The following is a 14,083-nucleotide window of genomic DNA, read 5'->3' on the forward strand; positions in this document are numbered from 1 at the left end:
AGCTGTCAGGCCAAGCACTCCAATCAATGCCTCAGGAGGATTTAATGAAAGAGCTGCCTTCTTTCCCCAGCTCCTCCACACTCTGCCCCAGCAATGAATGGGGTGAGGGCAGTAACGATCACTCGATCACTCATCTGGTGAAACAGCAACTGCGGTAACCCTTTGCGATCCCAGCGTGCTGGAGCCATCTCTCATCCAGCAGGGCTCTTGATGAATCTGAGGGTAGGTGTTAATGACTGCACAGAACTTGGGGCATAGCCTAGGCACCCTCTCAGATGGGACCCACTGCTCCTGTAGCTCTGCCAGATGGAGCGGAGGAGGCAAGGAAAGAGAAGGGCTTTCACTGCCTTTGTGGGGGGTCCCGGTCCACCTGGTGTTGAGGAAGTTTTGAGGCACAGCCATCCTTGAACCCCAGCCTGTTTAAGAAGATCCAAGCCAAAATAAGCATCAGGTTTGCTAGTCAATCAGAAAATGAAGGCTTGGAGGCCAGCCTTCGCCAGCTGTTACTGATCCAAAAGGGAATAAATCATACCAGGCAGAATCTATACCTCCAGAAAATACCTAATCAAGACAGCTAGAAAAAACTTTTCTGCATATGTGGGTGAGGGCTCTGCCCAGCCAATGCTTCTGACCACAGAGGTCTCAACCCATGAGATACACATCAGTGTGAAAGCTGTGTATCAGTGGAGTCCCACTACAGTAAACAGATTGAAAAGACAATGAGTAGAAGAAGGAGGGTTTTGTCTTCCTTAAATTCATGGGCTCCATGAGGGCACACATCATTCAGCAATCAACAACAGTCAGCAGGGTCCAGCCATGCAGCCACCCCAGTTCAGCCAAGCCAAGACACAGCTTAAACCTGTACATATTTAGTCAGTTCCTTTTAGAAATAAAATATGTGCATGAAGAATGACTGATAGCAAAATCCATGATTATAATCAGTTAATTACTTTTTCCATATGCTAAGCATTCACTCAAGCTCAAATCACTATGAATACATGTGCAGTTTATGCTATATACATTTCAATGCTGGACATTTTGCGGTCTGCACATCCTCCTCCTACAGCTTCAGCGTTATCTAGAGCAGACTTCTGCTACACATCTTGTTGACTACAGGCTTTCTGCTCACTGGTCCAGTGTCTAGCAACTACCAGAAATGTCTAAAAGACAGCACCAGGAGTCCCAGGTCATCAACTACTTGAACATTTCCTGCATGTGGGATAAACTATCCACTAGGATCTTGAAACATGCTGGGGACAAAATTTATAATCTAGAAGGCAGAGGACCCAATTATGAAGGAGTTGATACTTCATATTTGAATTTGACTGAAAGTAAAGAACTCCCTGAAAATCTGAATTTACCAGTAGTTCGCATGAAAAGTGATTGTGCAAAGAAAGCATTCCTGAGCTGAAGAAAAGTATGATGTGAGGATAATGGTCTTGGAATGGAAAAGCAGGCAGCAGCAGCCTCAGGGGACCAGAGCAGGGAGTGTGTCTCTTGGGAAGAGAATCTGAAGGATAAAAGAGCCTCAAACAGCTTGCAGTTGCCAAAAGGAATGATACTAAAGGCATGACAGCAAAGTGTGCTTGTGCAGGGGAAAGTTCAGAAGCATGGGAAGAGAGCACTGAGGCTGCATCAGGAGCCCTTTGAGGACCCAAAATCAGAAGCAGGAATCAAATAAAAGGCAGAAAAAAGGGCATGCAGCTAATGACAAATCTCTAGGAATCACATAGGCATGGGGGAGCAGAGTTAGAGAGCTGAGCCCCAGAATGACCATCCAGAGATACAAAAGGCAATGAGAAACAGGTCCATAAATACATGTAAAGTAAAAGGGGAGAAAAGGCAAGTCTAAGAACTCAAATAATATTTGATGCAAAAGAGGGCCTTAAATGTTGCCTTTGTTTCAGTCTTCAAAACTTAACTAAAATAATTTTAATGAGGAGAAAGGAGCCCAGGGCAGAATCAGAAAAGAACAGACTCAAAAATATTCAGATGAGTTAGCTGTGTCCTTGTCAGCATGTCCTAATGAACTTCCAGAGGAAGTTGCAGGAGCAGTCTCTGACCCATGAGCTCTTTATCATGAGGAACTTGGGGAGGATGCAGGAGGCGCATGGCAGCTGGGAAAATGCAAGTTGGGTATCTAGCTTTAAATATAATCTCTGTCATTAAAGAAGGTGGGAGCTGAGGATCAAGGAGATGAAGGGCAAATCAGCTTAACCCTGAGTCATAGAAAGATATTAGAAGAAGTCATTAAATGACCAACTGATCAGCACTAGAGTATAACCATACTCTATGAGGGTAACTGTTCTCATGGCTAAAGAGGAAGCAGTCAGTCTGATACCTCATGACCTGAACAATGTTTCTGATGCTTTCACATAAGATTCTGCTAAACAAACCAGAGAAATGTGGTCTAGATTAAATAACTAGAAGGCAGGTGTACAACTGATTTAAAAACTGCTTTCATAGTAGTTGTCAGTGGTGTACAGTTAAATGGGGTACACGTTTCAAGCAGGACCATTTTGGACTCTGCTTTCTTCAATAATTTTTATTAATGGCTTAGATGATGAAATACAAAGTGCTGTTATAAAATCTGCAGATGACACCAAGCTTGGAAAGCACTCTGGAGGATCAGATCAGAATTTGAAATGATCTTGACAAAGTGGAGAAATCAACAAGATGAAATTCATTAGAGAGAAGTGCAAAGTGCTACACTTAGGAAGGAGAAATCAAGATCCCAAAGACAAGATGGCAATGCTGTGACAACACAGGTCAGTTTGGTCCATAAGAGTATTGAAAGGAAGGCTGGGTGTACAGCACTGATCCTTCCCCTCTGCACTGGACACTGCACCATTTTAGGGACCTCACTTGCAGATAAAGGGGGGCAAATTGAGGAGATTCTGGAGATGATGGACAGGAGTGAGGAGAATGAATGCTGGCTCCCCTCCCTCCCTGATTCAACCTGTTCCCCATTCCCTACTGAGTGTTGTTCTGCAGCCTTAAGTCTTGATCACTGGCAGATTTAAAGAACATGTTAGGTTGTTTAAAGAGTTTGTCAGGTTTGGCTGGAATTGACCCTGCTTCAATGTAGAGGGATGCCAGATACTAGATGCCCCTTTCCCAGCCCATGTTTCCATGAAAAGATCCCTCTGACTCTCTCATCCAGGTTTATCACCAAGGACTATCTTGCATTATTAATGATTGATAAAGTACAGGGAGTACAGTACTTTGCACTGAAAAGTAGTATGTATTGGAAGGGTCCACTGGGAGCTCAGTGACTCATCTCCCACATGACCAGCAAGGTACTTGCGAAGCTGGCATGAGACATAGATTCATGGTTATTTCTAAAGTACTTTGGAATGGAGCAATCTCATAGGGATTATGAGAATTTGGGATGTGGAGGGCAACATAACTTGAGCAAATGCAGAACACAGAGCAAAAGTCAGTGCAGTCTACTGTCCTGCACTAGAGACCTATAGTTAGGGAATACAACTGAGCCTAAAGGGACTGTCTGTGACTGGGGTCCTTTGTGGTATGCAGAGCCTACCAAAAAAACATTCTGCTGGCCTTGTTTTTATACCCTTCCTTGTACTATTAGCCACTGCTGGAGACAGGATGCTATGATAAACAGACTTTTGTCTGAACCAATACAACCATTTTTTTCTTCTTAGGTTAAGATAAAAATAGGGTGAGGACTGATCATATTGGATGAGATTAAGGCAAAGAGATAAGTGAGGGCTAAGCTGCAGGAGCTTTGGAAACAAAGGTGAGGGAACTGGAAATTGACACAAAAGATGAAAGAATCCAGGGAAAGGGAGAGAAGGTTGGTGTTCAGCCAGGATGACAATAAAGGGAAAGGCCAGCAATGAAAGCGTTATCTCCCAGGACTAGTTTGCCTTGGATTGAGCCACCACTGCTGTGGATGCAAATACTAAGCTTTGATCACAGTTGCTGTAATCTGCCCTTGAAACACAGCAATGAAAGTAGCAGAAATAGGCTGAAGCATGGCAGTCATCTGGCTGAGGTGAAACTGTATTTGGAAGGAAACAGAAAGGAGAAAGCACTGCTGAAGGTGGGAAATGAGAGACAATGGCTCAGATGGCAGGACAGGCTTTACAAGAAGCAGGACAGAGCACCTATCAAGAATTGTACTGATTTTTCTTCCTGTATATAATGTGACAGTGCAGGGGTACTGTACCACTCACAGTCATCAAGAACCTTATTTTGGCAGTTTTAGTGGCAAACAGAGAGAGACAGCTTCTGCTCCAAAGAATTTATCCATCTCTTTTAGGAAAATGTATTACAAGTGTTGGAACAACAGAATGGAAGGTTAAATAGAGGCTGAAGGTCCTGGTGAAAAGATCACTTGGTGGTAGGGGCTGACAATGTGCAGAAGCTGACTGCTTGTCATTTCTGGGAAGCTGCTGTTCCAAAACTGCTTTAAACTGAAGGCTCATAACCGCTCAGGTTAATCTCACAGGATGGCGGGATATAAACTGATCACCACAAATGCAGGTCTCCCTATTACATCTGGGTCTCGCCCATGCTTTACAACAGCCCTTTTAGCTAGAAGGCCTCTCCTTCAAACAGTCTTGGAGCAGGCCTGCTGATGGCAGCCCACCTCTGTCCTGACTAATCCCATCTCTAGTTCTAGCAAAGGGCCCCCCGCACATAGTCTATATGTGTCCTCCCTCAGCACCAAGAACATTTTCCTCACTGGCATGGAAACTGCCCACATGGATCATGGTGTGCTGTGGGCAGGTATTGCAAGGCTCAGCCTCATTTCTGGGTCTTAATACTCACTCTTAATTATGTTCCCATTCCCGACTCTCTTGTATTTCAAGTGTGCAGAAGCTCCAGATTAGCTGCGGCAATCAGTAGAACATGGACATTAAACTGCTTCCACCAGTGCTAGCTCTGTTGCAGACTGCATCTTGATCAGCTAGAAAAGAAATAGCCTGATTATTCCTGTTCTGGGATGAAAATGAAAGCAGGGTAGTTGGTAAATTGAAGAGACAAGTCTTTCCCCAGAGTCTGCAGTCTTATCAGCTTACTCTCTTCCAGATGCTGTGGGCATGCAGTGATCGTGTACACAACTGCACTGAAACAGCCCTTGCATAGCCAACCTGTACTGATGATCCTCACCTGCTGCTTTATATCCGATCTGGAACCAGCTCTGTGCTCACTGGGGCTGGGTCACTTACTGTGATGGTTCTGCAAAGGACAGTCTCTAGGTGTCCCACCAGAGGCTGAATCTCCATGCTGGGTGCTCTCCCATGTTTAATGTAAAAAGGGAAGAACAAGATACTAGCGTAAGGAGTGTGTACAGTGTGATATAATGTAGTTGGAGCATAACCTATTGCCAAGGCACCGTCATGTTTGCCTGTACTGGGAAGCACAAAGCAGCTTCTGGGCTCTGGGAAGTAATACCTTCATCCAGGATAACATCACCAGTTCAGACATGTATCTGCTCTCATGCCTGGACTCTACAGAGCTCCACAGAGCTGACCATGGGCTAAGCCTCTGCATGGACTCACGAATAATAAAGCTACATGAGAAGAGCAGAAAAGTCTGAGTCTAATATATACTGAGAATGAACTCAATGGAAAGACATCAATATGGTTTCCTGTGCATATAGGTGTTCCAGATTCAGCATATATTAATTCAGAGCACAGCACTGGGTTATCCTCTCCCTTCCCCCTACTCCCCCAGTTTTAGCTCAGAGATACTATCGCTTGTCCTGGAACAGTACAGCCACATAAATGTGGCAATGCAATCAGACTCGGACTGTTTTTGCAGACTTCACTGCAGGGCTAATGATCCCACCACATATATAGGCCACCTCCAGTTCCAGAGCCATCTGGGAAGTCTCTTAATGACACAGCCCTCTGCAAACAAAAAATCTAAAAACACAGGAATGGGCCAAGGATCCATCTTGCCTGCTACCCTGTCTCCATCAATGACCACAAACAGACTAAAGAGTAAAACAAGAACAAGGAAATTTTATGTGATGTTTCCCCTGAATACTCCCCCCAGCCTTCAACAATTTTCAGCTCAAGGAATCTCCTCTGATGCTGGTCCAGACAGGTCTCTGCATAGGAAAGGGCAAATGAAAACAGCACATCTTCACTGCCCACATTCTAAAGGCGCCTCAATTCATGAACATCACAAACAAGGATTTTTGAGGATGAGATAACAATCTGGACCAACATGGATTTGCATGAAATTCATAGAGATTTTCCTCCTCAAGAGGATGGCTTTCACAGAGAATCCATTGAGAATAGATTTTGTGAAGAAGAAGAGGGAAAGATGAACTTGGAAGGAGTGGAGAAGGATTAGGCCTCTACCAGAATCCATATGAAATTCTCATATAGACATTTCTGAAAAGAGAGAAGTTCACACCAACATGTTATCTTCCCCACATAAACAGGACTTGGCTTTTGGAATAGTTGCTTCTAGCTGGATGCTTCTAGCAGAATACAGTTATTCCTGAAGGATTTTCCACTTAAGTCTGGTCTTTAACTGAAAAGATTCACCTCAGTTAACAAGAATGATCCTCAACAGGGGATATTTCTGGAAGGGGGTGCACAAAGCTGAGCATAGGAATTCCAATCATACTTCCAACATACAATTTAACTCAGGCGGACAAAATTTGTTTTGATAGGAGCATTAAACTTCCTGTAGCTTGATATAAACTGATGGACTCTTGCTTACTCTTGGCATTCACTGTTGCAAATGAATCACTGTTAATTCTGCCTCCCTGCCCACCCCTCTGCTTGGTTTCTTTTTAATTTTACAGTTTCCTGAGCTTGACACTGGGAAATCGATAAGTAATTTAGAGCCCAACAAATATAGAAGAAAACAAGTTATTTTGTACTTTTATAAATATTTGGAAACCAAAATTATCTAAGAAAACAGGTGCTCAGTTGACTCAGCAACCCATCCATCAGCATCACACAGTTAATTGCATAAGATCATAAACATTTATAATTAGAAGGCAAACAAACAAGAATTTTATAAACAACCCTCTTGAATCAGGCTGTGCATTAAATATTTGTGATAAGGTAATTAAGAATAGATTTACATTCCTGGCTCAGTGTTTAATACTTGGGAGAATGGATCTGAGTCTATGGAGGATGTTGTACAGCCAAGGAGAAAATACTCAATTTGGGCTCTTTTATCCATTGCTTAAAGTGGTTTCAGAGAAACATCGGCTCTGTCATTGATCAGAGTGGAATTTCATTCATTACAGATCAGACAGTTCATTTAAATATATGTCTAATGTTCCTTGTCATGGACCAATCCACTTTAGACCTGCTTCAAAGGTCTGTATCCTTCCAGATTCTACTGGATCTGCAGATTGTCCCTAAAGTCCTGCTTTTTATGGTTGATCCTTTGATCAGAAAATGTTAGAATTTTCAACCACGTTTCAAAGTTGGGAGCAAAACCCCACATTTTTGTGTTACAACATCATCGTGTTTGGTTATGAAAAGCTGGCATCACTACAGGATTATATCTGTGCAATCTCAGTGGTCTATGGGATATCGTTCATATTCTAAGCTCATCTTTGCACCCAGCTCCATTTCCTGTCCCAAAATAGCCAGATTTGAATGTGATTACTTCTACAGCCATTAAGCAGGCTCAGCACCCCATTAAAATGTATGTGAGAGTTCCCCTAAAGCTAATTTGTGATCAAGTCAGCATTGCTTCTAGTTATGTTTAGAACCAGAAAGGCTAGAAACTCAATCTGTATTGAAGTTAGAGTTCAAACTCTGTAAAATCTGATGTAATCTCTAAGAAACTAGGTGTTTGTATCCCATAAGTGAGTACAGGGGAGCTCAGCCCAAGGGGCAGGATGACCTTCAGATATTTTGATTTTTTATATATTACAGGTTTGCTCCAATAATTAGCTGCTGTCAGAAACCAGAGGAGTCTGGAAAAGCTGGATGGAGGGTAAAACCCTAGCACTTGATTCATCAGGGATAGCAGTGAACACTTTGTTCAGTGGTGACCTTCTGCCCACACACTGCTGGTCAAGGAAACCTCCTGGTTTGGGCATGACTTGACTCTTAGATCCTGAGGGTATTTTGTTGTATGTTTTTATATTTATACACTTGCAACAGATAAGCAAGACAGCTGCTCCTCCCAGAAACATTTCTGATAATCTTGATCCTGACCAAGCCATCATTATTAAGAAAAATGAAGTTAACCATGTGCTATCTTGCCCAGCATATATCCAACCTGCTGGTTTGGTTGCAGTCACATGGGACACGAGGGTGCTTTCCTAATAGATGATTACTAACTACCCCAGAAGGTCTCACTTGGAGACTCAGATCTCCTCATTCTGCATAAACCCTACCCTTACATGAAATAGCTCAGCAAAGCCTATTAGTTGTATTGCAACATGTCAGCTAAGTCAGTCTACTTGAGATGCTCCAGTTTCCTCCAGTTTCAGTGAGTAAGAATAACACAGTGTTGCAGGCCATGCTGCTTCTCATGGATTCAAAGCATCTAGCCAGAGCCTGATAGCTTGAATAATAACTGTGCTTAATGCTCAGGTAATGTCATCTTCTAAACAACTTCTAACGTTATCTAATCCTTCCAACCCTCTTGCAAGGGTGGGGAGGATGCCAGAAACCACTGGGAGATGAACTAATTGACAGATGGAAGAGCCTGAGCTGCTCAGTGTCTTTGAAATGCAGACAGCATTGGAAGTCAGGTGTCCTAATGGCCAGCTATTGCCTCTGGATGTCAACTCTGGTATATGCAGATTGCTAACAGGATATGTATCATGTGCATACTCGGTGTTAGCACATGTACTGTGCAAGTCCATCTGCATTTTCTTTTAAGAGTGTTGTTTTCTCCCCTTGGAAGGGAGCAATGAGGTATCATTGTACCAGTTTGCAGATGAGCAAATGTTTGCCTAGGACAACAAAGAACAATTTACAGGTATAGATCCTTTTTTTGGTTCAATTCCCATCTCTGGCCTCCATACACGTCTGTTCTGCTGCTGTGTGTGTGGAAAGAGACTTGGTCTGTGCACACACATGACGTTGGTGCAGCAGACGTCACCAGCACGTCAGCTCCAGTGACACCCCCTCCCAACGCACACCGTTAGCTTGGTGAATCATGCCTATGCAGTATGCAAAAACAGTCCAGTGATGGATAAACCTCAGGCGTTTATTGGTAAACGGATATTGTTTTGCTGTAAGAGTATAACTTACCCTGCTACATTTAAGACCTGTTTATTGATTGCTAAGATAAAGTTGTAATGCATTTAATTCAGGGGAAAAGGGATCCAGCAGAGCAGGAGCACTGGTGCTCTGCCAGTCGGTAATTAAAAAACATGATTTATCATTGAATAACACTGGCTAAGGGAGAGCTGAGCTAACCAGCTAGCTAGAGGGAGTGATGCTGGGGTAGGTTTATGATACTTCCTAAAGTTTTGTTTCTGTTTTTATGTGTATTTTTTTCCCCCTTCCCTCCAGGTCTAATAATACACGAAGGGCCCTCGGTTTACCGGATTTTTAAACGGTGGCAGGCGGTCAATCAGCAGTGGAAAGTGCTGAACTATGACAAAACAAAGGACATGGAGGAACAAAAAACAGGGACCAGGACAAATCAGCGCCCCTCCTCCCAAACCACCCACTCGTCCTCCACTGGTGGTACAGCCACTAACTCCGCTCCAGCCGACAGCGGGGCCCGGGCTGCCGGCCATGCCACAGGCACCCTCTCTGACCACCACTGTGCTTATACCATCCTGCATATACTCAGCCACCTGAGGCCTCACGAACAGAGGAGCCAGTCTAGCAGTAACAGAGAGCTCGTCATGAGGGTCACGACGGTCTGAGCCTAGGAATTCAGGAGGCCTTAACACGAAGCGGAGGAGACAAAGAACTCATAAAGCAGAGGAGCATGGTGTGCCTTTTTCTTTCTTTCTTTTTTTTTTCTTCCTTCTTTTCTTTTTTGGTAACTGCACAAGATATAAGAGGCGGCACTTGGCCAGCTGAGGAAAAAACAGGTGGAGGGAGAGCTGCACACTCATGCTAAAGAGGTTAATGTTTTCCAGCCAGTAAAAAAAAACACAAATCACAAAAAAACCCCAACAAAACAAGTGCAATACAGACTAAAAACTGAGTAGGCAGAGTTCTGGGGAAGCAGAGGAACAGATGGTTTAGCATGTCTTTCAAATTCTATTACCTGGAATAGGTAATGCTGTATACACACACCCCATACACACACACATGCACACACACAAGTGTGAGATTTATAAAAACAATGAAGGGAATGAAATATTTTGGGTATTTTTTTCCAGACTGTGATTAACCAGGGCTATGAGTCGTTTTGTTTCATGAGTCATTCTGGAACCTTGTTCAATTTACCATAGGATATTTGAAGTGAAATAGCTGGGGATTTTTCAGTATTGATTTACCAAAAAAAAAAAAAAAAAAAAAAAGGGAAAAGAATTGAATCATCTCACCAAGAAAATCTAACAAAACCCAAGCCTACCCAGACTTCACCAAAACAAAAATTCTGATTTTTCATAATGTTCTTGACAAAGGGTTTGTGAGGGTGGAGTTGCAGGGGGTGGGGATGGGGGGTGGCATTCCGTGACCTTTATTTGACATATAGACATTTCTGGCAAATTTGTACAAACACTCTGCAGGTGTTTCAAGCACAAGTACTAGCGTGATTTATGCCTTCATAACCCCAAATCCAGCATCCAAATCTTCCCACTCACACACATCATTTTCCATGCATATGTTCCAGGTTAATTTCCTTCCATTTTCCTCCAGTCACAAGAAGGTGACCCACCTCAGTGGGTTGCTTCTATCTTGCTGATTCAGACATTCAAACATAAGAAATATACATCTTTTTGGTGTGTGTATCTCTGCTGCTCAATTTGCAACAGGGTCTCACTCACTCCTGTAGGCTGAGCCTTCCATATCTAGTTTGTTAATTTATTACAGAGTCTATTCCATTCAGTCATTCAACAGAGAGTTAGTCTGAAGAGGGAGCACAGTTGCTGACTGAATATATTACGCTTCTAGTAAGTCTCCTTTTCTGGGATATATCTACAAAGGTACTGGTTGCTCTTCAGGAACATTCTCTTTCAATGCACAACGGCTGAATCATTTGTGGATATTAAAGGGACACTGTCAAGTACTTTTTAAATAGTTTTTAGGATTTGGGCTTTTTTTACTCTCCATTGTTTGTAATATTCTTTACAAGCTTGAAAATAAAATTTCTTTCCCTACTGATTTTGTCCTTTTCCATTTGGGCATGTACTGTTCTCTCCACTCACCCCATTCCTTTCACCATCCCTACTGTTCTGCTGCAACAGGAAGTCAAGCGTGGTTCCATGTTGCTGATCTCATGCTCACTGTCCTCGTACCATGCAGGGTATGTTCCAGCTCTAAGGGGTTGAGCTTGCCAGAGTAACTGCCACAAAGGAAGCATACAAGTAGGAACATTAAAAATACAGAGATTAGTCAATTCAGGAGCAACAGCTCAGCAATTCCAAAACAATGAGCTTATAGTGATCAAGCCTGAACTCAGCCCCCCCCCCCCAAATTAATTTAAGGACTTCAGCCAAATGGTATCCGTTTTGCAGAAGTGCTGAGCAATGTTGCACAATGGCTGTGTCTGACTGCCCTTTTGTCACTATACCAGCACCCCTCACAGTTCTACTGGAGCCAGGGCAGATGTGAGTCACCAGCTCCTTTGGCAGCTAGGCCGTCGTTGGTCAGGCGTTTCTGGACTCGGGAAGATGTCAAACTTTAAGTCCCGAGTTTGAAAATATCAGCCATTCTGCAATGTAGAAGATGGAGGTTAGCATCTTGAGGCAGGTCATATTTTTCACCTCAATTACTTGACAGTGTCCCTTTGAATATCTGAATGCAACAGAACAGGTACTTCTCTGGCAGAGAATGTGGGAGATGAAACACCAGCCAAGAAAGCTGATTTACTGGGGATCCATGCAAACAGCATGGTTTCTGAGACCACTGTACCTTTATCTGACCAATCTTACTATCTACCAAAGAGTGCTTTTGGCTGAGGGGAGGAAAGGAATATTGGTGGGAGGAGGGAAAGGGAAGGGCAATTCCAATCGTCTCTAAAAGCAGCTACCCCCCCCCCCCGAACGAAGGTGTTGCAACGAACAGGTCTCTGGAAAAACTGCTTCTACTCCACAATAAGAGAGAAACCCAGTCAAGGCGAGCAAACACAGCAGCTTCTCACCTCCATGCCTGTCCTGGAAGGTGTCCTTGTTCCAAGAGATGGGTAATTGTGGTGGTTTTGGGAAGGGGGAGGCATACACAGCAGAAGGGATAGCTTTGAGATATAATGTTATTTCCCTCCCTGTCTTGTATTCATTTAATATGGAGAAGTCAAATTCCTTTAATTTGACTAAAGGCTAAAAGTTTATAAGGTCAGAAGCACAATTTGCCATCTAAGAGTGGCATGATCTAGTAATCTGAGCACACAGGACTCTGCATACTCTCACTCCAGCTCTGCCACCAACTCTGTAGCCTTGGGCTGTTTGGCTCAGTCCCCCATCCACACAAGGGGGGAATAACAATACATACCTACCTCACAGGGGTGTTGTGAGAATCCACATTTGTAAAGCCTGTTGAAGTGCTAAGTCTCATGCGTGCGTACCACAGGTGGTCACGAAGTGCGTGGTGGGGGTGAGCAGTGCTGCCCTTTTGCTGGTTATAGTCGGAATCACTCAGCGAGGGTTCCATGGGACCTCTCCTGCTCAGAGATCCTCCTTGACCCAAAGGGGAGGGTGTCATCTGAGTCCCCTCTCCTCCATTGCATGACATTTTAAGCAGCTGTGAGGTGCAGGGTAGTGACAGACATGAAGTCCTACTTGACCAGGGATTTGCTACAACATTTTCTATATCTGTGGGGTTTGTTGGTTTGTTTTTTCCATATATTGCGCTTAGAAATAAACTTTCCACTTAGGGCTGGTGGTTCGGGGTCTCTTCTGTTGCATGGCAATGTATACAAGTCTTATTGTCTGTCTTACTGTGCAAATGATCCCGCAGCCCAATTTCAGAGATGGGTATGGTCTGAGCCTTTTCATATAGGCATAAGACTCAAAAGCCTGTCTAGATTGTTTAATATTTAAACACTATGAACTTGTCAATTGTATGTGTTCTGTGCAATATGAAGCATGTCATTACCTGGCTTGATGGGCAGAGGGGCAAAACTTGTTCAAAGAGCTTCATACACATGCCAGCTTGGAGCCGAAAGGCTGCCACCAGCAAAGCAAACTCGGGGAAGCCATTGGAAACTGTTTTCAAATCAGTTTATTCCAGAACAAGGTGCTTCTGAGTTTATGAACTTCTAGGCTGCCAGCCTGAGAGAACAAGAGCAAATTTAGTGTCGGGTTTGGGATTTTCTTTCCCCTCCCCCCCCAGCATTGATGGCAGAAATACTGAGGAGGGTCTCTTCCTTCCATAGCACAGTTCTCTCATCTCCCCCCATCTCTTTGTGCCATCCCCTTTGTGCTACTATGCAGGACTTCAAAAGGTGCAAATAGAGACAGTATGCTCCTGAGACATGCAAAGTACATTGTGTATAGGAGGATTCCGGCAGACTGAAAAGATGAGGCACAGCTATGCTACAGAAGGTATCTCTTCTTACTGACATCTTTCCTCTGGTCTTGTCTGTTGGTTCCTAAAGAGACATTATTTTTATTTTGCTACAAAGAAGTCAGACCAGCTTCCACCAACAAACAAGGCTTGCAAAGAGTTTGGCAGCTGTTTCTCCCTGTGGAGAAAATTCCAGGTCCTATCACTGTGGAGACTCCTCAGTTCTTGGCCTTTGTCATCCTTCAACTCTGTTTGGGGGTGGTCAGTGTGGAGGACTGTGTTCAGCCATCATCAGAGATTATGTGTGTGTGTGGTCCTGCTCATTCTTGTGATTTCTCCTACAGTCTCCTGATTTTCTGTCAGTTTTGACGGGTCTTTCTGGTAATGTTCTTCAGAGGTGTTTTACTCTGTGTGAGTTGTCAATGCTGTTTTTGCCTACAGAAGCATCAGTGTTGGCCTCCAGCTTCCACGGCTCTTCCATTCTT

The 14,083-nt window shown here is 43.6% G+C and overlaps 1 protein-coding gene across 1 annotated transcript in view; it reads left to right on the forward strand.

Annotated features, from left to right (window-relative positions):
- MARCHF4 (membrane associated ring-CH-type finger 4) overlaps nucleotides 1-9,897 on the forward strand; it is a 111,464-nt gene extending 101,567 nt beyond the window's left edge. The window contains exon 4 of the mRNA XM_067298577.1: nucleotides 9,486-9,897. Within this exon, the coding sequence (XP_067154678.1) occupies nucleotides 9,486-9,847 (362 nt within the window). The 3' untranslated portion in view covers nucleotides 9,848-9,897. The remainder of the gene's footprint in view (nucleotides 1-9,485) is intronic.
- The last annotated feature ends 4,186 nt before the right edge of the window (nucleotides 9,898-14,083 follow it).

The sequence above is a fragment of the Apteryx mantelli genome, chromosome 6 (genome assembly GCF_036417845.1).
Source record: "Apteryx mantelli isolate bAptMan1 chromosome 6, bAptMan1.hap1, whole genome shotgun sequence".
Classification (NCBI taxonomy): Eukaryota; Metazoa; Chordata; class Aves; order Apterygiformes; family Apterygidae; genus Apteryx; species Apteryx mantelli.